The 23,786-nt window shown below is 43.0% G+C and overlaps 1 protein-coding gene across 2 annotated transcripts in view; it reads left to right on the top strand.

The window, feature by feature from the left end:
- Nucleotides 1-23,786, top strand: part of LOC139409155 (DNA-directed RNA polymerase, mitochondrial-like) — a 95,159-nt gene that overhangs the window by 55,413 nt on the left and 15,960 nt on the right. The window contains exon 16 of one of the 2 annotated variants that reach the window (XM_071153926.1): nt 20,108-20,160. In XM_071153926.1, coding sequence (XP_071010027.1) covers nt 20,108-20,160 — 53 coding nt within the window. Of the gene's footprint in view, nt 1-634; nt 681-20,107; nt 20,161-23,786 lie in introns of those variants that run through there. The other variant, XM_071153927.1, reaches the window with a different exon arrangement.

Raw genomic sequence — 23,786 nt, 5'->3', positions numbered from 1 at the left:
AATTTTGTTTCTGTTGTCCTTTGACAGCTCTTTGGTCTTGGCCATAGTGGAGTTTGGAGTGTGACTGTTTGTGGTTGTGGACAGGTGTCTTTTATACTGATAACAAGTTCAAACAGGTGCCATTAATACAGGTAACGAGTGGAGGACAGAGGAGCCTCTTAAAGAAGAAGTTACAGGTCTGTGAGAGCCAGAAATCTTGCTTGTTTGTAGGTGACCAAATACTTATTTTCCACCATAATTTGCAAATAAATAAAATTAAAAAAAATCCCCTCATTTTGTCTGTCATAGTTGAAGTGTACCTATGATGAAAATTACAGGCCTCTCTCATCTTTTTAAGTGGGAGAACTTGCACAATTGGTGGCTGACTAAATACTTTTTTGCCCCACTGTACAGTACCAGTCAAAGTTTGGACACACCTACTCATTGTGTCAAGTTGGCTGGATGGCCTTTGGGTGGTGGACCATTCTTGATACACACGGAAAACTGTTGAGTGTAAAAAACCCAGCAGCGCTGCGGTTCTTGACACAAACCGGTGCGCATGGTAGCTACTACCATACCCCGTTCAAAGACACTTAAATTGTTGTCTTGCCCATTCACCCTCTGAATACACAATTCATGTTTCAATTGTCTCCAGGCTTAAAAATCCTTCTTTAACTGATCTCCTCCCCTTCATCTACACTGATCGAAGTGAATTTATCAAGTGACATCAATAAGGGATCATAGATTTCAACTGGTCTGGTATGTCGTAGAAAGAGCATGTGTCCTTAATATTTTGTGCACTCAGTCTATGTGTTCTGTAGACTAACCAATCTGGCTGTGTTCACCATTAATGCCAGTCACATGTTATCTGGAGAGGTCATGAAAATAACAAGCAGACTAGGGTCCCTCGTAAGGTCCCCTTTCCCCCCTAATTGAGACCAGTGTCTCTCTGTGAGCTTGTTGTTTGGCTATAGTGGTGTGTCGTGAGCTGGTAGAAGGGCCTAAAAGCAGTAGCCAATTACAGGGCTCTCTTCACCTCACCTGACCTCTGCTGACCTCACTGACAGACTGGGGGCGGCGGCCTCTGAAAGGTCTCGTGCTGCCTCGTGTTCTTGTGAAACAATAAGCCAGCTGCAGCAGTGGCTTTGCATGCTCCCTCTCTTCTTCCTCCTTCCCCCTCTTTCTCTTCTGTCTATTCTCCCCTTCTCTCTCTCTCATCTGCCTCTCTGCCTGCCAGACAGTATTAAGAGCCAGAGCCCGAGCTCAGAGGTGGTTATGTTGTGTGGAAGTTTAGGCAGAGCTGCTTCTTCCCACTTCTGCTGAAAGCATCTGGCTGCACATCTGTCTCACTGGCACCGAGGTCTCTGTAGCATTTATTGTCACTGAGCTGGCCAATATACGTCCTGTGGTCAACACTGGCACTGGTTCCACCAACCCAAGCCTCTGGAGAAGGGTGTGGCATTAGGGCACCTGAAATTGAGAGTTGCTTAATGTTGGCTATGTATGCATGCGTGTCTTTGTTCTTTTGCCACATGTTTTACATTTCAAATGTCATTCAAATCCAAGGAAATGTGTAACCGCCATTTTGTCTTGCCTGACACCGCCTTGTGGTTGAACAGGAGTGTGTGGCAGGGCTCCACTGTTCCGAACACATGAACCAGGTAATGGGCAGAGGGCACACTGACTCTACTTTGGCACAGCTCTGCTCATCATCACTGCAATGCAGAGAGGGCTGTGACTTCTCTACCCTTTCTTGTCCTCTACTCTCTCCTCTCGTCCTCCAGAATACAGAATGCACCACCACCACCAGGCCCCTGTCTGTCCTTCAGGCCTGTGCTGTCAGCCAGTCAGACAGCAGTGATGTCAGATGGCACCCTAATAGTCTGAGTTAATCTGACGGCTACTATTCGGCTGCCCACTGAGACAGAGGTGCTGCTAAATCAAATCAAATGTATTTATAATGCCCTTCTTACATCAACTGATATCTCAAAGTGCTGTACAGAAACCCAGCCTAAAACCCCAAACAGAAAGCAATGCAGGTGAAGAAGCACGGTGGCTAGGAAAAACTCCTTAGAAAGGACAAAACCTAGGAAGAAACCTAGAGAGGAACCAGGCTATGAGGGGTGGCCAGTCCTCTTCTGGCTGTGCCGGGTGGAGATTATAACAGAACATGGTTGAAATGTTCAAATATGACCAGCATGGTCAAATAATAATAATCACAGTCGTTTTTGAGGGTGCAGCAAGTCATAGCCGATCATTAAGAGTATCTCTACCGCTCCTGCTGTCTCTAGAGAGTTGAAAACAGCAGGTCTGGGACAGGTAGCACGTCCAGTGAACAGGTCAGGGTTCCATAGCCGCAGGCAGAACAGTTGAAACTGTAGCAGCAGCACGGCCAGGTGGACTGGGGAAAGCAAGGAGTCATCATGCCAGGTAGTCCTGAGGCATGGTCCTAGCGCTCAGGTCCTCTGAGAGAGAGAGCATACTTAAATTCACACAGGACACCGGATAAGACAGGAGAAGTACTCCAGATATAACAAACTAACCCTAGCCCCCAGACACATAAACTACTGCAGCATAAATACTGGAGGCTGAGACAGGAGGGGTCAGGAGACACTGTGGCCCCATCTGATGATACCCCCGGAGATGGCCAAACAGGAAGGATATAACCTCACCCACTTTGCCAAAGCACAGCCCCCACACCACTAGAGGGATATCTTCAACCACCAACCTACCATCCTGAGACAAGGCCGAGTATAGCCCACAAAGATCTCCGCCACGGCACAACCCAAGGGGGGGCGCCAACCCAGACAGGAAGATCACGTCAGTGACTCAACCCACTCAAGTGACGCACCCCTCCTAGGGACGGCTTGAAAGAGCACCAGTAAGCCAGTGACTCAACCCCTGCTTCCGAGCTCGGGTATATTCTGTATACCAGGGAGCTAGTTTCTTATGACAAATGTTTTTAGTTTTTAGGGGTGCAACTGCATCTAGGGTATTGCGCAAGGTTAAATTGAGTTCCTCAGTTAAGTGGTTAACTGATTTTTGTCCTCTGACGTCCTTGGGTAGGCAGAGGGAGTCTGGAAGGGCATCAAGGAATCTTTTCCATGTGAATATTAAAATCACCAAAAATGTGACTGTTATCTGCTATGACTACAAGGTCCGATAGGAATTCAGGGAACTCAGTGAGGAACACTGTATATGGCCCAGGAGGCCTGTAAACAGTAGCTATAAAAAGTGATTGAGTAGGCTGCATAGATTTCATGACTAGAAGCTCAAAAGACGAAAGCGTCATTTTTTTTTTTGTAAATTGAAATTTGCTGTTGTAAATGTTAGCCACACCTCCGCCTTTGCGGGATGCACGGGGATATGGTCACTGGTGTAACCAGGAGGTTCGGCCTCATTTAACACAGTAAATTCATCAGGCTTAAGCCATGTTTCAGTCAGGCCAATCACATCAAAATGATGATCCAGTGATTAGTTCATTGACTATAACTGCCTTTGAAGTGAGGGATCTAACATTAAGTAGCCCTATTTTGAGATGTGAGGTATCACGATGTCTTTCAATAATGGCAGGAATGGAGGAGGTCTTTATCCTAATGAGATTGCTAAGGTGAACACCGCCATGTTTAGTTTTGCCCAACCTAGGTCGAGGCACAGACACGCTACTGCAGCTTCTGTGACCCTCCCTCCCCAATCTTCTCTGAGAGAGTTACTCTAATAACATTGCCCCAATTTTGGACTTAATTTACCAGTGTTAAATGCAGGGAGTTAGTATGCATTTAGGAGGGTTCACAGAGAGGGTGTGTGGGGGTTGAGGTTGTTTGATCTCAGCTCCAAGGTGGAGCCTTGCAGGCCTATTTGCTGTATATAGCAATATACTGTTATGTTTTGATTTGATTAATATTCTCCCTATTAGTCTACTTCCTGGGATTTCCTCAGGAAGTCTGGGCTCGGGAGCTTGATATCATCATTCCACTGTGTGATTTCAGGTCATTACATTTTATTGGACTGTTACGGCATTTCTTGACGAAGGTCTTCATAAATCAGGGGGCTGTGTCAATTCTTCTCCTCTTGAATTCTTCTCCACTTAATCATTTTTAATCACACACCCAACCGTGCTGCCATGCCATCTCACATGTTTCCCGGTGCTGGAGAAAACACACAACACAATCTCAATGGATGAAGAATCACCTGACTACTACACTACACACTTAACTGCTCTGCCCTACCAAGCAAAAGAGCAGGAATTGCTTCAATGTTTTTTTTTTATTGTCCAGCAAAATACATTGTAGGCAGATTATTGGAGGTGTGGTTATCTGTTGTTTTACTGCAAGGTTATTTTTTATTCATATTTACCCTGACCTCTGACATGACCTTTGACCGTAGCTTGGTACACCCACTGGAATACGTTTCCATGACAATTTATTTTCTTAACACAAACTTGTGTTATTATATTTATTTGGACGTGGCTGTCAATGTCATACAATTTGATACTTCTATCAGCAAAGAACAATAGATAATACCAAGGTCAACAAACCGTAGACACTGCAGCCCAAAGCTCAGTGAAACCAAGGTAAAAAGCTGACTTGAGTGATGGCAGTTACAGTGAAACCAAGGAAAACAGCAGTAACTTTTTTCAGTTACCGTAAACATGACCCCCCCCCCCATTTTCTCCATAACACAACACATTGGAGGCAGGATATGGAGGCAGGATATTTGTCCGCATGTATTTAATGTATAATGTATAATGTATATTTAATGTGCAGTTATTGCTCTTTTGAATCACTAGTCTAGTCTACACTATACACTGAACCGCTGCACTCTCATTGTAACTAAAGACCAAGATATATTTTGTATAATTCTACTAGAAAAAACATAGGCCTATAGCCTATTTTCATTTCCATTGCAATAAAATATTAGTGCAATCCATTTGATCAACTTTATTTGTATATTAAATTAGTAATAGAGAGTAATTTGAGTAATTACTAAAGTAATTTAGAGTAATTACTAAAGTCCAGTTACAGCTTCTTTTGACAAAGTAGAAACTAAAAAGATGATGATAATAATAAAATCAAAATCAAATCAAATTTTATTAGTCACATGCGCCAAATACAACAGGTATAGGTACACCTTACAGTGAAATGTTTACTTATTAAGAGCCCCTAACCAACAATACAGTTTAACAAGTAATTAAAGAGCAACAGTAAAATAACAATAGCAAGACTATATACAGGGGGGGTACCAAAACAGTCGATGTGCGGGGGCACCGGTTAGTTGAGGTAGTATGTGCATGTAGGTAGAGTTATTAAAGTGAATATGCATAGATGACAACAGAGAGTAGCGGTGGTGTAAAGAGAGGGGGGGGGTGGCACTGCAAATAGTCTGGGTAGCCATTTGACTAGATGTTCAGGAGTCTTATGGCTTCGGGGTAGAAGCTGTTTAGAAGCCTCTTGGACCTAGACTTGGCGCTCTGGTACCGCTTGCCGTGTGGTAGCAGAGAGAACAGTCTATGACTACGGTGGCTGCAGTCTTTGACAATTTTTAGGGCCTTCCTCTGACACCGCCTGGTATAGAGGTCCTGGATGGCAGGGAGCTTGGCCCCGTGGTGCACTGGGCCATTCGCACTAACCTCTGTAGTGCCTTACCGTCGGAGGCCGAGCAGTTGCCGTACCAGGCAGTGATGCAACCAATGGTGTTGAACGCTGAGCTGTAGTTAATGAATAGCATTCTCACATAGGTGTTCCTTTTTGTCCAGGTGGGAAAGGGCAGTTTGGAGTGCAATAGAGATTGTATCATCTGTGGATCTGTTGGGGTGGTATGCAAATTGGAGTGGGTCTAGGGTTTCTGGGATAATGGTGTATGTGAGCCGTGACCAGCCTTTCAAAGCACTTCATGGCTACAGACGTGAGTGCTATGGGTAGGTAGTCGTTTAGGCAGGTTACCTTAGTATTCTTGTGCACATTGACTATGGTGGTCTGTTTAAAACATGTTGGTATTAGAGACTCAGACAGGGAGAGGTTGAAAATGTCAGTGAAGACACTTGCCAGTTGGTCAACGCATGCTCGCTGTACACGTCCTGGTAATCCGTCTGGCCCTGCGGCCTAGTAATTTTGATCTGTTTAAAGGTCTTACTCGTGTCGGCTGCGGAAAGCGTGATCACACAGTCTTCCGGAACAGCTGGTGCTCTCATGCATGTTTCAGTGTTATTTGCCTCGAAGCGAGCATGGAAGTAGTTTAGCTCATCTGGTAGGCTTGCATCACTGGGCAGCGCAGTAATATAACCAGCCAGGTGCGCAGGTGAAATTATTTGCTCTATTCCTAAGCAAAAACACCAGTTCATGACCAATTGTAAAATATTTATTGCATAAAGAAATATTAGTGGAAATACATTGCATTTGTAAAGTATTCAGACCCCTTGACTTTTTCCACATTTTATTACGTTACAGCTTTATTATTATTATTTTTTAATGATCCTCTTTAGCTCTGTAAGGTTGGATGGGGAGTGTCGCTGCAAAGCTTTTTTCAGGTCTCTCTGGAGATGTTTGATTGGGCTCAAGTCCAGGCTCTGGCTGGACCACTCAAGGACCACTCAAGGACATTCAGAGACTTGTCCCAAAGCCACTCCTGCGTTGTCTTTGCTGTGTGCTTAGGATTGTTGTCCTGTTGGAAGGTGAACCTTCCCCCAGTCTGAGGTCCTGAGCGCTCTGGAACAGGTTTTCATCAAGGATCTCTTTTCTTTGTTCATCTTTCCCTCGATCCTGACTAGTCTCCCAGTCCCTGCCACTGAAAAACATCACCACAGCATGACGCTGCCACCACCATGCTTCCCCGCAGTGATGGTGCCAGGTTTTCTCCTGACGTGACACTTGGCATTCAGGCCAAATAGTTAAATCTTGTTTTCATCAGAACAATTTATCTTTTTTCTTATGGTCTGAGAGTCCTTTAGGTGCCGTTTAGCAAACTCCAAGTGGGCTGTCATGTGCCTTTTACTGAGGAGTGGCTTCCATCTGGACACTCTACCATAAAGGCCTGATTGGTGGAGTGCTGCAGAGATGGTTGTCCTTTTGGAAGGTTCTCCCATCTCCACAGAGGAACTCTGGAGTTCTGTCAGAGTGACTATCGGGTTCTCTCTGACCAAGGCCCTTCTCCCCAATTGCTCAGTTTGGCTGGGGAGCCAGCTCTAGGAAGAGTCTAGGTGGTTCCAAACTTCTTCCATTTAAGAATGATGGAGGTCACTGTGTTCTTGGGGACCTTCAATTCTGCAAACATTTTTTGGTACCCTTCCCCAAATCTGTGCCTCGACACAATCCTGTCTTGGAACTCTATGGACAATTCCTTCGACCTCATGGCTTTGTTATTGCTCTGACATCCACTGTCAACTGTGGGACCTTGTACAGACAGGTGTGTGCCTTTCCAAATCATGTCCTATCAATTGAGTTTACCACAGGTGGGCTCCAATCAAGTTGTCGAAACATCTCAAGGATGATGAATGGAAACAGGATGCATCTGAGCTCAATTTCTAATCTAATAGCATCGGGTCTGAATACTTATGTTACTAAGGTATTTCTAAAAAATAAATCTAAAAACCTGTTTCGCTTTGATGAGGATAAAATACATTTATTCCAAAATGTGGAAAAGGGAAGGGGTCTGAATACTTTCCGAGTGCACTGTATACTATCGTCACGTCTATCATTGACACATTATTTGCACCACTACAAATAGAAAAAAATAAATGTGGTTGAACGCTACCCTGTTTTGCCTCTACCTAACTGGGTATGAAGGCCCCGGCCCTTACAATTGGATTGTCTTTGAGCTAGCTGTTTGTCATTGTGCCCTATTGCCAAGCATGGGGCTGGGAGGGCTAAATTAAATATTGTCTTCCCTTGTCAATAACTCCTCCATTCCATCTACCCCCCACAGCCTACTTTGCCCAGTCAGGTTTACATGTTAAACAGTGGCAGAATTTCAGAGTGGATTTAGAGTGTCATGCTCCTTCACCTTTACTGACCATTGATGGGCTAGTTATATACTGATAGCAGTGCTGCTGCTCTCTCTCTTTAGCACTTGCGCTCTCTCTGTCTCTCTCTGGATTTGCTCAGTAGGGGTTCCAGTTCCCTGTTTGAAAATGTCACGGTGCCTGGCCAGATTCATGCAGAACCAGCCTGGATTCCATGAATAATCTTAAAGACAGGACACCGCCTCAGATCCGCACCACCACAGTCCTCTTATAGCCAGGACACCACAGCACAGATTTCCTGCAGCGCCTCTACTACTGGAGTGTAAGGATACAGACAGTAGCCCTGGAGTTCATGTTAAGGTCCATATCCTTCAATTTTCTTGGATAAAGGACTGCCAGAGATTGTAATTGATGTGCCAATTCTTAAGTAGAAGCAATGTGCTTTCTTGGATATATTGTAGTACAGTCAGTGTATTTGAGTGTGCATTGAATGCAAGGTTTGGGATTGAAAAGCTTTTTGAGTGCAGTACCTGAAATGGAAAAGCTTCTAGGACTTGCAATTGCATTTGTAAGTCTATGGCTTCATTATAATAATACAGTGTATTGATGTGAACCGTCTCTGTCCAACCTGGGTTCAGCTGAAGGTGCTCTTCCCCAGCAATCTGTGTGTGTAGTGTGTGCGCATTTGTATGGAATGTTCTACCCAAAGATTTGTAAGGATGACTGATGGGGGCGCTGTGTTGAAGCCACCGGGCCTCCATCTTGGTACTCCCCCACCGTTGTAAAAAATATTTTGGAAGCTATATAAATCCATTTATTGTCTACATGTCCCTCTTATTGTCTTTTTGCCTATTTTATTCTATTACAGACACTTTTAATGCATTCTTTGACATTATATTATGTGAGCTAAACATAAACATTTCAAATGAAGAAATATATACAAACATTTTCCTTAAAGGGCAGCTCCACCACTTTTCTTCCTCATTTTCATTCTCTCCATCACAATACCAGTGTCAGCATATATGAAAACGTCGCATTTCTACGTTTTGTAGATACATTTTTAAAGTAAAAAATGTCTACCTGTTGACATCAAACATTTAACACAGATTAAATGTTTTTTTTTTAAACACTATGAGATTCAGGGTGGTGTGGGGAGCAAGGAAATACTCTCACTTGGGCTAGAACCTCGTTGCATGTTTTGAAAATCATTGTTCTTTACTTTTAATCCTATCCTGTGATGTCACAAAGAAGCATTTTTTAGGACTTTTCTTCATCATGTTTTTAACCACAGAGCATAGAAATGCTGGAGATGATGAATATGAGGTTGAAAACTGGTGGATTTGCCCTTTAACCCCCTAGAGTCAATGTCCACGCACCTGCGGAAATCCAATTAGCATGATAATAAAAAAATCCCCATAAAAATGTGTTAGTTTAAGCTAGAGAGATGTTTTTTTTGCATTGGATGCGTCTCAATCCACCAATGTTGCACTTCTGCATCTGCGGTGAAAGCTGACAGAGCTAGAGCGGTGTTTGTCAGACCATGAGACATCCCGAAAATCGGTCTTTTCACAAAATCATCTGTAGCTCCGAACGGTTTGTACGGTAGCTCTGAACGGTTTGCCTATAATCTATTATTTCCTCTATGGAAATATGTGACTCATGAACGCTATGGTGTTCTCCGTTTTGCTCTAGGATGCCCACAGGCCTCAAGACTCGTCTGAAGGTCCCCCGGTATCTGTGGGGGAAAATGTATGGAAATACAGTACCAGTCAATAGTTTGGACACACCTAATCATTCAAGGGTTTTTCTTTATTTTTACTATTTTCCACATTGCAGAATAATAGTGAAGACATCAAAACTATGGAATAACACATATGGAATCATGTAGTAATAACCAAGTAAGTGTTTTAACAAATCAAAATATATTTTGGATTCTTCAAAGTAACCACCCTTTGCCTTGATGATAGCTTTGCACACTCTTGGCATTCTCTCAACCAGCTTCATGAGGTAGTCACCTGGAATGCTTTTCCAACAGTCTTCAAGGAGTTCCCACATATGCTGAGAACTTGTTGGCTGCTCTTCCTTCACTCTGCGGTCAAACTCATCCCAAACCATCTCAATTGGGTTGAGGACAAATGATTGTGGAGGCCATGTCATCTGATGCAGCACTTCATCACTCTCCTTTTTGGTCAAATAGCCCTTATACAGCCTGGATGTGTGTTTTGGGTCATTGTCCTTTTGAAAAACAAATGATAGTCCCACTAAGCGCAAACCAGATGGGGAAGGCATATCACTACAGAATGCAGTGGTAGCCATGTTGGTTAAGTGTGCCTTAAATTCTAAATAAATCACCAACAGTGTCATCAGCAAAGCACCCCCACTCCATCACACCTCCTCATGGTGGGAACCACACATGCGGAGATCATCCATTCAGCTATTCTGCATCTCAAAGACACGGCTGTTGGAACTAAAAATCTGACATTTGGACTCATCAGACCAAAGGACAGATTCACACCGGTCTAATGTCCATTGCTCATGTTTCTTGGCCCAAGCAAGTCTCTTCTTATTATTGGTGTCCTTTACTATTGGTTTCTTTGCAGCAATTCGACCATGAAGGCCTGATTCACGCAGTCTTCTCTGAATAGTTGATGTTGAGATGTGTCTGTTACTTGAACTCTGTGAAGCAATTTTTTGGGCTGCAGTCTGAGGGGCAGTTAATTGCCAATTTCTGAGGCTGGTAACTCAAATGAACTTATCCTATGCAGCAGAGGTGACTCTGTGTTTTCCTTTCCTGTGGCGGTCCTCATGAGAGCCAGTTTCATCATAGTGCTTGTTGGTTTTTGCGACTGCACTTGAAGAAACTTTCAAAGTTCTTGACATTTTCTGGATTGACTGACCTTCATGTCTTAAGATAATGATGGACTGTCATTTTTCTTTGCTTATGAGCTGTTCTTGCCATAATATGGACTTGGTATTTTAACAAATAGATCTATCTTCTGTATACCATCCAGAAAATGTATACCACATCTTCTGTATACCACCCCTACCTTGTCACAATACAACTGATTGGCTCAAAAGCATTAAGAAAGAAAGAAATTCCACAAATGAACTTGTAATTAATTCAACTGCTGTTAATTGAGATGCATTCCAGGTGACTAACTCATGATGCTGGTTGAGAGAGTGCCAAGAGTGTTCAAAGCTGTCATACAGGCAAAGGGTGGCTACTTTGAAGAATCTCAAATATAAAATATATTTTGATTTGTTTAACAGTTTTTTGGTTACTACATGATTCCATATGTATTATATCATAGTTTTGATGTCTTCACTATTATTGTTGATACTTAAAGGGGTCTTTTAAAATTCAAAATCAAATAGCAAAATGATCCTTGGCATTCCATATAGCTTAGTAGAACCCCCCCCCCGTTTAGACAGAGCTTAGGACTTGTTGGCTGCTCTGGGTTAATGGGTTAAAGTTTTTTTTTTTTTTTTTTTTTGAGATTACTGATGTTACTGTCCCCGTTATAACCAAAAATTGGTGTGTGTATGTGGTTGTGTGGATCCGTTTGTGTGTGTGAAGCTGCGTGTGTGCTGTGCTGCTTACGTGTCTGGCATTCAGCACTAACGGAGAGCAGACAGACATCCTAAGCAGGTCTGTCAGCTAGCCCAGCGTGCTCTGGTAGTGTGGTATCAAGCAGCGGTGATGCGCTGGGCTAGCTGGACCTCATCAGCAGGTGCTGGGGAGCAGAGGTGACAGATGGCAGGCCTCTGGAGGGCTCTCTCTCTCTCTCTCTGTCTCTCTCTGTCTCTCTGCCTCTGTCTCTGTCCCTCTCTGCCTCTGTCTCTGTCTCTCTCTCTCTCTCTCTCTCTCTGTAGACGTGATTTGTTTCTCTGTAGACGTGATTTGTTTCTGTAGTGTGAATCATATATTTAGCTGCCGATGCAATGTGTGTATCATAGTCTGCTTTGTAAGTAATAACACCCTCAAACATACACCCACACACACTACCAAGACGAATGTAACTCACCCTTACACTATTATTCCCACACTTCGTGTTATATACCCTACATACTTCTATTCCCTCTCCATCTACTTGCATCATGGGGCCAACAGAAATAAACACTACAAAGGTCACCTTTTCTCCCTAATATTCCACCATACTTGATTCAATCTTTTTTTCCTTTCATAAATGGACTCTGTGGAGCATTAATTAGAGTAGACAATATGGGAGAAGATGAAGCACCCGGAACAACCAGTACACAAATAAGCAGGAAGAGAAGGGAGAGAAGCGTCCCATAATCAGTCAGTGGCGGATGGAGGGAAGGTGGCCCAGTGCTGATGATAGGTTGGAGGAAATGACAGTAGCAAGCTGCGAGCAGCGTGGACATGCATCAATATGGCTGCTAACGGGATTGTAGGCAACTAATCAGATTAGGGGTCACTTTTGCCTGGGCGAAGATTTTTCTCCTTTCCACCCTCGCTGGCTGAGTTACGTAAGTGAAACTGGAGAAGTGGATTTCACCGGGGAGAGGAGTGGTGGATTATGGGGTTACTCCATGCTTTTATTACCCAGAGAGACAGACAGTGGATCTATGTTGAGTTGAAACTCTTCCATTAAGGGTCTTTTCCCTAGAGGGAATCCATCTACGCCGTATCCTCAACTAACCTTGCTGGTGGAAACCCAAAGGATCGGGGGTCCCACTGTTAAAAACACTTTATGTTGGGGTTTAAAGACAACTCTCCAGTCTTTCTACACTCTATTTTGCCTGCTGTGTGGAGGCCTACTTAAGATTTCCTTTCCAATCCTAACCCCTTGTCTTGATGAAACATGCTAGCTGCTGTAGTCACGATGAGTATGCTAGTGGAATATGCACTGTACCATACACAGAATCAGAATGAGTTATTCTAATTCCATGATACCGCACTTCTCCAAATGTTGACAACTCCTCTCCCTCACTCCCCGAGAACCAAAGCCAGCAACTCCCCTCGGTTTTGGGGTGAACTAATCAATGCTGATGGAGTTTCAAGGACACCCTGGAGGTAATGGATAAAAGAAGCAGAAGGGAGGGATGGAGGGGAGGAGAGGAAAAGGTCAGTGGGAATTTGGTAGGTCTCTCCAGGGGGGGGGGGTGAATAATTGTGTTGTACTTCATCTGTGGACTGTCTGACCACAGTGATCAATAAGGTGAGTGAGTGACAGCTGGGGGGAGCGTGGTAGAGAGTTGGCGCGAGATAGAGGGGCCAGGAATGCTCAGGTTAGCGTAGAGTGGTTGGCTCATTGGGCTGGAGGCAGGGCTGGGCTAGACATGGACTGATGATGGTTGTGGTAGGAAGTGCCACAACAGAGTCGTAATGTGATGGGAATCCTCCCACTTCCGGCACAATGCTGCTTCTTCACTGATACTTATGACTGTTTTATCTAGTGCTGTCTAATAGAGTAACTCTCAGGTGAGTTGGGACTATTCTCTATGGAGAGAATGTTGCACAGTATCAAGGGCAAATTCATCATAAGCTATGGATTGGGCTAGGCTGGCAAAACTGGTGCAGATATAATGATGTGGGTATAGTGTACAAATCAAGACATAAATTAAAATCTCTCTCTTCAAAGATATATTGCAGATCCATTCCTAGGGAAAATTACAATGATCAAGATTTTAAAGGTAGACTCAGCGATATGACATATATGCAGAAAGTAAACAACACGAGGCTCAACTTCTCTGCTGTTTTGGTCCCGTGGCTCCCACACTGAAGGGCGACATCTTACGAGCTCCAACCCAACTTTGTTATTTAGTGACTTTTATCGTGTTTATGTTGATTTCTTTTGTACAGAAAGTTCATACTATCATCGCATAATGACCACCAAGTACTTCTGGACATTATAACGACAGCTGTTTCACTGTTCCACGACTCAGCTATTCCACTGTTCAACCCTATTCCTTTGTTTCATAAGCTACCAAAACGCCACCGGCGAGATGGAATCCTGGTAAAATTGAGGCGAAGAGAACTGAACGGCACTCCTCAGCGTTCTATTGGCAAATGTTCAGTCACTCAAGAATAGCTTTGTTCGAGAGTCTCCTATCAGAGAGACTTGAAAAGCTGCAATATTATGTGTGGCAGGGATTGCACACGATAACGGATTACAAACGGAAACCAAGCCGTGAGTTACCCACCGATGCAGAACTCCCAAATGAGCTAAATATCACACTGTGCCTTGCGTGAAAGCCCATGTTTTTTCGGATGACTGTGTGATCTCACTGTCTGTGGCCGATGTGAGCAAATCTTACCGGAGCATCGTCTCTCGTACCAACAGGCTCTGAGACCTCTTCTTCCCACAAGCCTGCTAAATAGCCAGACTACTAAGTGGTTTGGGTACCATTAACTGACTATCTGCACTGACTCTATCTTGCACATACCCTACGCACATTCACTAGACTATATAGACAGTGCATTTGGAAAGTATTCAGACCCCTTGACTTTTTCCACATTTTCTTACGTTACAGCCTTATTCTAAAATATATATATTTTTTAATCTACACACAACATCCCAAAATGACAAAGCAAAAAAAAGGTTTTTAGACATTTTTGAAAATTTATTACACAGAAAAAAATGGAAATATTACATTTAGGTAGGTATTCAGAACCTTAACTTAGTACTTTGTTGAAGCACTTTTGGCAGCGATTACAGCCTCACGTCTTCTTGGGTATGACGCTAAAAGCTTGGCACACCTTATTTGGAGAGTTTCTCCCATTCTTCTCTGCAGATCCTCTCAATCTCTGTCAGGTTGGATGTGGAGCGTCGCAGCACTGTTATTTTCAGGTCTCTCCACAGATGTTCAATCGGGTTCAAGACCGGGCTCTGGCTGGGACACTCAAGGCCATTCAGAGACTTGTCCCCAAAGCCACTCCTGCGTTGTCTTGGCTGTATGCTTAGGGTCGTTGTCCTGTTGGAAGGGGAACCTTAGCCCCGGTCTGAGGTCCTGAGTTTCCTGGAGAAGGTTTTCATCAGCAATCTCTCTGTACCTTGCTTCGTTCATTTCCCTCAATCCTAACAAAAAAAACATCCCCGCATCACGATGCTGCCACCACCATGCTTCACCGTAGGGATGGTGCCAGGTTTCCTCCAGACGTGACGCTTGGCATTCAGGCCAAAGAGTTCAATCTTGGGTTCATCAGACCAGAGAATCTTGTTTCTTTAGGTGCCTTTTGCCAAACTCCAAGCGGGCTGTCATGTGCCTTTTACTGAGGAGTGGCTTTTATCTGGCCACTCTACCATAAAGGCCTGATGGATTGGTGGAGTGCTACAGAGATGGTTGTCCTTCTGGAAGGTTCTCCCATCTCCACATAGAAAACCTGAAGCTCTGTCAGAGTGACCATCGGATTCTTGGTCACCTCCCTGACCCAAGGCCCTTCTCTCCCGATTGTTCAGTTTGGCCGGGCAGCCAGCTCTAGGAAGAGTTGGTGGTTCCAAACTTCTTCCATTTAAGAATGATGGAGGCCACTGTGTTCTTGGGGATCTTCAATGCTGCAGAAATGTTTTGGTACCCGTCCCCAGATCAGTGCCTCAACAAAATCCTGTCTCGGAGCTCTACGGACAATTCCTTCGACCTCATGGCTTGTTTTTTGCTCTGATATGCACTGTCAACTGTGGGACCTTATACAGACAGGTGTGTGCCTTTCCAAAGCATGTCCAATCAATAGAATTTACCACAGGTGGACTCCAAGTTGTAGATGATCAATGAAAACAGGATGCGCCTGAGCGCAATTTCGAGTCTCATGGCAAAGGGTCGGAATACTTATGAGTAAGGTATTTGTTTTTTATTTTTAATAAATGTGCAAAAATGTCTACAAACCTGTTTTCACTTTGTCATTATGGGGTATTGTGTGTAGATTGATGAGGGGAAAAAACAATTGTATCCTTTCTAGAATAAGGCTGTAATGTAACAAAATGTGGAAAAAGTCAAGGAGTCTGAATTCTTTCCAAATGCACTGTATACACACTGTATACATTGACACTCCCACACATTCACAACACAAACATACACACACACACACTTTTACACTCAACATTTGCTGCTTCTATTCTGTTCTTTATTTTACACCTATTATTATCTATCCTGATGCCTAATCACTTTACCCTGCCTTTATGTACATATCTACCTCAAATACCTCTGCACATTGATCTGGTACTGGTAGTCCCTGTATATAGCTTCATTCTTGTGTATTTTATTTTATTTCTCTTGTTACAATTTTTATTCTTAAACTCTGCATCGTTGGGATGGGCTCGTAAGCAAGCATTTCAAGTCTACACAAGTTGTATTCGGCGCATGTGACAAATACGATTGGATTTGTGAGAGTGATGTCTTGCATTTCGATAACTGCAGCTCTAATTATGGCAGCGTAATTTCGCTACGCCTACCTTTTAATTCCAATTTTATGCAAACTCAATAAGGATATGGAAGATACATAAGACATTTTAAGTAAGTTACAGGAGCAATTAGGTTTAAGTTCCTTGCTCAAGGGCACATCGGCAGATTTTTCACCTAGTCGGTTCGGGGAATCGAACCAGCAACATTTTGGTTACTAGCCAAACGCTCTAACTGCTAGGCTACCTGCTGCCCCTACGTACAATAGAGTAGTGTGAGTTAACCCCAGATCCTTCCATCATTACCTCTTCCTTTCTCCCTAAATGTATCCCTGAGGACATGGGGAGATCGGAAGGACTTTCTGCCACAGTGATAGACACATCTTTCCTTCAACTCCTCCTAGAGGGCTGATGGATGAGATCGCACTACATGGCACATGCTGATGGGAATGTATCGCCCTGTGTGTCTGTGTGTGTCTATTTTCAACCTGTTTGGTTGTTTCTGTAATAAATCAATGTGCCCTGGAGCCATTGACAGGAGAGGAGGCAGCTTGCTGGGTAAATCAAGAGAGCTGCTACCCTGCATGAAGGCTTGTCACTGTGGGATTGGATTTATCTCCAGAAGTCCTAATTCCTGATTTATCTATTTTTAATTTAGCATAAAGAACTGACCTCATTAGGCACAAAATGGAAGAAAACGGGTAGAAACAGGATGGCACTATCTGAACCTGTCCAATAACAAATTCTTATTTTCTGTTGCAAAATGTTTCACTACGGGTTCCACTAATGAATAGCACACAGGCTTTTGCAGCACATTTCCATTCATGAAAGCAGTTGCAGACACTTTTCTCCTCTGGTTCTAAACTAGAAGCATGAATGAACCGCATTCAGTTAGAGACACTACAGTCTGGGTGAAGGATTTAAGTGTTTTAAAGAGATTCCCAACTCACCTTTTGTATTATTTTTATCCAGTAGTTCTGAAAGTAGAGGTCACGAGCCAAAACTGGTCCCAGAAATGTGCGTACTAAGTCACATATGTGCAGATATGTGCACCACGTCATTGCTCTTTCTCTCGCTCTGCTGTGTGTTCAACTTGCTAGCTGTCATTCAAATGGCAAGGGACTGAAGCTTATTGGCTAGAACTTGAATTTCTAGGGGGCTGCCCCATGTGGGGGGAAATGTAGGGAAAGTGGCACAGCCCATCTTCCAGAAAAACTGTTTTCAAACTAAGGATTTTGTGGCTAATTTAGGTAAGACAGTAATTCTACAAAAAATGATGTTTGTATGAACTACACATTGACACATTTAGCCCAAAGCGGGAGGTTTAAAAATACTTAGTCGCCAAAGTTCCGGAGCATGTCTTTAAGTGTTCTCAGTGCTTTTGATGATTTACTTTTAAGTGAACCAGTGTCAGTGAGAGCACTTCATTTGGAGAGCTTTCAGTTAGTCAGGAGTTCCAGACGAATGAATGGTTCTCTTCACTTGTGGCGGGCAGACAGACATTCATTCTTTTCCAGAACCAGCGGTGTTCATGTAATGTGTGCTATGATGTGCAGTAGTGTCTGCTGTCTGAAGCCAGTCTTATCTGGTTGTTGATAGATGTTTTCATCACACAGGCCTACTGCCAGGGTGTATCAGTGGGAGGACTGCCCTGGCTGCCTTGGTATGGCTAGATGTAGGAGTGAAAGTAGTGAATCCTATTTGATTCCGAGCCACAAAATGTTATTTTCTTAGATGGGCATCATTTTGACCCATAACGAAGGTCTTTCTTAGATGAAGGAGATATACTGCTACAATGATGATGACCTGATCCAGGGATGGGCAACTCCAGTCCTCGGAGGCTGGAGTGCTGTCACACTTTTTCCCCATCCCTAGCAAACACAGCTGATTTAAAGTAATTGCATTCTAAACCAAAGATCATGATTAGTGGTTTATTCAAGTCAGATGTGTTAGCTGGGGCAAAAGTGTGTCACCAAGGACTGGAGTTCCCCAGGCCTGACCTGATCCTTTCAAGTTATGTCCATTTATGTCTATATCAGGGTACTCTATTATCGTAGAGAGCCTGTTTGGGTAGAGGTTCCCATTCACTGCTAGTCTTATCACTTCGCTTCACCTTCAACCTGAGTATAAAAGACTGTTCTGTTCTTTATTTCTACTGTCTCTGTAGAGCCGTGTTTCTTAATCCTGCTCCTGGGACCCGAAGGAGGGCCCTAGCTCTACACACCTGATTCCACTCCGACCTAGGTCCAAAGGCTTGATGAGTTGATTATTTGAATCAGGTGTGTAGTGCTAAAGCGAAAACAAAATTGTGCACCCCTTTGGAAGCTCTGCTGTAGAGGAATTGCAGGGCAGAATAACTAATGAGCGAGGTGAGTGAGCAAGGTGTCTCTTCACTCTCCTTGTCTCTCTCACCCCTAATTCTCTCTATGTCATTCTCTCTCTCTTTTTCTGACCCCCCTCTCACTCTCTTTCTCTCATCTCTCCTACATTAAGTGGTTATTCTATTAATGGGGTCTAATAGATTTATAAATCATAGTGATTGATGACCACCCACAGGACTGCATCTCAATTTACCTCATGGCCAGCACACACACTCCACCCAAGCTCCAGCTCTCAAGCTATCCTCAGCACTTCAGATGTCCCTCGGCTGTGTGCTGCTTGTCTCTCTCATGTTTCTCTGTCTTCTCTCTGTCCCGGCTCAATGCAGTGTCACCTTGAGCAGGGAACCTCTCTCCTCTACTGCTCTCTCTGTGTGTGTGTGTGTGTGTGTGTGTGTGTGTGTGTGTGTGTGTGTGTGTGTGTGTGTGTGTGTGTGTGTGTGTGTGTGTGTGTGTGTGTGTGTGTGTGTGTGTGTGTGTGTGTGTGTGTGTGTGTGTGTGTGTGTGTGTGAGAAAGAAAGGGAGAAACTAATCTGAGCTGTAATGTGATTGAGGCACTCAGGGGCGTGACAGTGATAGGGCCAATGTGGAGAGCAGTCACTCACATTCGTGACAAAATGGCTTCCCTTACAGCTCTTACAGGGCCAAAATGATGGGCTCCATTATTCACCTCAGCCTGGCCAAACTCTCTTCTGTGGCATAACCTATAGTAGTTAGTGTGTCTGCTCTGTCAGTAGCTGTTGTTGAGATTTGAGCACTAGTCAGGTTTATTTCTAGGACTACGGTTCCCAACCTGTTCCTTTCCGGGGACCACCAAATAACTGTCAAAAGCTCTTGAGGACCACCATTTTTTACATAAAATATCTTAGTCAATTCTATCAGTGAATGTAACACATGAAATGCCTATTATTACTGATGGATTTTTGTTTGACAGTTTCTAACATCTAGATGCTCCCAACTGTTATTACTTTTGGAAGACAATTGATATTTTGATCCCTTTTTTGATTTATTATAATTGACTCACAGGTTGGAAACTAGTGTCCTAGGAGACAATTACTGTTTGTTAGCATGTCACAGTACGCTTGTATGTTGGCTCAAGTCAGGTTTTACCAGTCATTAATGTATTGTGTTCTATTGTCATTTCTGTGGCAGGTGGGCTGGGAATCAATGGGTAGCACTTGTAGGTCAATCAGAGGCTTTCAATAAGAATGGATTCCACATTCATTTGATTTTCCATCAATGTGTTAGAAATGTCAAACAGAAGGACTGCTTTGGGTGTTAGAAGTTTTCCCTGTTTGCTTTGTGTTTGTTTACAGAATGTCTAATACTAATCCAGTCCCCTCTCCCAACCTCCACCATTTCATTGACCGAAATGACATCATCAAACCTACCTGACTCATTCATGTCCCCCCCCCCCCCTATGTCTCCTGCAGCTGAAGGCCACCATCCAGTACCTGAGTCTCCAGATCACCCACGACTCTAAAGAGTAAGTTCCTCTCCCTCCAGACCCTTCTAACACTATCAGAGTTGGGATCAATTCAGTTTATTATTCCTGTCAGTTGCATTGGACATGGGATTTCTCCATAGGGGAAAGTTGTTACATTCCTGACTTGACTGGTATTTAGATGGAATCGACCCCAACCCTGTCATCCATCGGTATCTTCGCAGGGCTCACTTTTTTTCTCTCCACTCATCTCCAACTTGCTTTAGAGACTTTGACATGTACACCCTGTATAAAAACAGTATACAAGACATGTTTACCACTTTTGATTGGTCACATCCTGATCCGTTCAGCGACAGCAAGCACATCATCAGGATGATGTGGCAAGTGACACTTTGCGTCTTGAAAATCCTATATCTTAACTTGACTGCTGACATGCAAAACATTTTGGGATTGTATTAACAGTGGACTAAAGGGAGTTTCTGGTGACGTCGTGAACGGGAAAACAGCTTGAAGACGCAGCTGCGACCCAAATGGAAAAGTAACTAACTACTATAGTACTATATATTAAGAGTGGCAAATATTGAACAAAGTGGCAGGAAAAGTTGAATAATGACTTTGTCAAGTAGATACAACAACAAATAACGACAGTTCAAAAGATTCCAGAGGAGACCGGTGAGGACAGAGCCACGGTGTGTGACGACTTGGAAAATATGCTGAGGTAGCAGGTAGCAGAATGCGTTGAAATAAATGATATGATGAGCTTTGTGAGGGCACTGGTTACGAAGCTGAGAGATACAGAAGCACCGTATAGTGCGGTTTCTGGACTTTACTGTCAAAGAAACGATTCTACGCCAGGCCTGGGAGCAGAGGCAAGTTACATTTCAGGAGAAAACAATCTACTTTGACCATGATTATTCCCCAGACCTACAGAAGAAAAGGATGTGAGTCCGAGAAGTGATCAAACAGCTGAGAGGGAACAACATAAAAGCGAAGTGCCCATACCCAGCCCAACTGAGGATGACACTAAACTCAGGCACGAAGACCTTCAGAACTTTTGATGGATGCAATCCTGACCCTGAGGGAGTTGGGAATCACGGTACGGATGGACGAAAGAAACCGTCTGGAGAGAGATTCCGAGAGAGACCGATGGCAGGTGCAGGAGGCAGGGACAGAATAGTGCTGTCAGATATGGATCTGAAGACATTCATCCAGGAAGACGTTTGAAATGTTGACGTTGAAATGCATTACAATGTGTGTTTACACTGAGGTAATGAACACATTGATTTGCTATGTAGATGTAGGCCACTTTATTTGGTTTAATTATTGTATAACGTTGTCGACAGATAGTATACATATATAGTATGTTAGCAAGTCTATAACTTTTATTTAAAACTGATAATAAGTTCAATGGGTCGTGTGTGGGGTGGTGGGAGTCCGGGTTTGAGCAGCAACTTCCTAGGATGGGGATTTGACTCTTTTGGATCATGGCATCCACACAGACTGTGTTTACTCCAGACAGACAGGAAAGGTCATACAATACCACACATGAATATACAGTGCACATACAGTGGGGGATAAAAGTATTTAGTCAGCCACCAATTGTGCAAGTTCTCCCACTTAAAAAGATGAGAGGCCTGTAATTTTCATCATAGGTACACTTCAACTATGACAGACAAAATGAGGAGAAAAAATCCAAAAAATCACATTGTAGGATTTTTAATGAATTTATTTGCAAATTATGGCAGATTTTGTTTGGTTATGTTCGATGTTCCATTTGTCCTTGACCATCATATTGAGGTCATATAGGAGTGAGTTTCTCTACTTCACAGACATTACTTTTTTTAATGGATTTATATGATGAGGGAGGGGAGTACAAGTTGAGGAGGGAGTTATGTATCAACGCAAAACAACAGATTAAACGACTAGTTAATTGTATTAGTTATAATATAAACGTTCAGTAGAACATTTCAAGGAGACCCATTTAACAAAGAATTAACTAAAAAATGAAGAAGAGAATGGGTAGATCAAGTATTTTGTGCATCTTTTCATGGTGGGGAAAAAAGAGGTGTTGCAATCTTATTTAATAGATCTGTGTGCTTTGCCAAGAATAAAGTGTTGAAGGATAATCAGGGTAGATGAGGGTAGTGGGGACATAAATTACTATTCTGAACTTGAATGCCTCAAAATGAGGACTGCCCAGGGTTCTTTAAAGATATCGCAACTGTAATCGTGGACAATGCAAAAGGGATGGTTATTATTGGCGGGGACTTTTAATTGCATACAGAATTACAAGCTTGACCGACTTCCTGCTGAGCACAGTCCACATTCTAAGAAATCTAAAGCCCTGGCTGCCATGATGAATGAACTGGGGCTTATTGATACTTGGCGTTCAAAGCATTTCAGAATAAAATACCCATTTTTTTCTCAAAGGGTCATGGCAGCTACTCCAGAATATACTTATTTTGTATATCCAAGCAGTATTTACATAAAGTAAAGTAATGCAGCGTTGAAAACTATATCGGACCCCAGTCAAGTATGTCTAAAGATACATCTAGGAAGGGAGAAGCACTTTAAATTTTGTCTCCATATTGACATAACATATTGTAAAGCAAGAGTTACAATGAACATTTGAAAGATTACTTCTTTTTTTTAATAATGATGTATCATCAATCCATTTTGTGGGAAGGGGCAAAGGCGGTATTAAGAGGTAAGATAATTGCTTTGTCTGCCAAATTAAAGAAGCAGTGTATTGACAAACAGCAGCGTTTGGAGGATAGTTTAAAGAGACTTGAACGAGAACATAAAAAAACAAGGGAAGATGATACATTGCATAAGTTGAATGAATGTCAACAAAAGTTATGTAAGTTATTGACTTACAAAACAGAAGGGACATTTAGATTTACTAATCAAAGATGTTATGAGATGGTTAATAGAGACAGCTGGTTGTTAGCCTTCCAGCTAAGAAAAGCCCAGGCTAGCAGAGTAGTCCCTAAGATAATTAATCCCTTCTCTAAAGCAGAAGTCTCAAAACCAAGTGACATTGCGGAGGTGTTTGCAGCATATTATAAAGACCTTAATGATTCAGCAGAACAAGACCATAAACAAGAAAACATTTGAACCCTCTTGTCTAACCTAAATCTCACAAAATGATCACAGGAAGATTGGGCCGAAATGACACGGCCAGTTATAGAGAACGAGGTTGAGTAAGCCATCAAGAGATTGCAAAATAATAAATCACCAGGGGACAGATGGATACTGAGGTGAAGACCTTCATTGTGGATATTAGCCTGGTTTTGTGCAGAGTATATAACTATGCATTATCAAAGGAAGACCCACCCAAAACATGGTCTATCATAACAGTAATCCACAAGGAAGGTAAAGATCCTTCCCAGTGTAGCTCATTCAGGCATAGTAGTCTCCTCCCCACGGACCCGAAATTTACTAAGAGAATTCAGAAACATATACAGTAGGGAAACTGATTAACCCGGTTCAGACAGGTTTTATACTTGGCAGACAAATTACTAACAATATTAGTAGGGTATTAAACATTCAGTCACTGGCTAAGGGTAGACAACAAACAGCAATGCTTCTCTGCAACAGCCTTGCTTCTCAGCCTAGATGCGTAGAAGGCATTTCATACTGTTGATTAGTTCTACCTAGAACAAACA

The sequence above is a fragment of the Oncorhynchus clarkii genome, chromosome 5, assembly GCF_045791955.1.
Source record: "Oncorhynchus clarkii lewisi isolate Uvic-CL-2024 chromosome 5, UVic_Ocla_1.0, whole genome shotgun sequence".
Lineage (NCBI taxonomy): Eukaryota > Metazoa > Chordata > Actinopteri > Salmoniformes > Salmonidae > Oncorhynchus > Oncorhynchus clarkii.
Note: the sequence above shows the minus strand (reverse complement) of the source record. Positions and strands in the feature narration are given on the sequence as shown.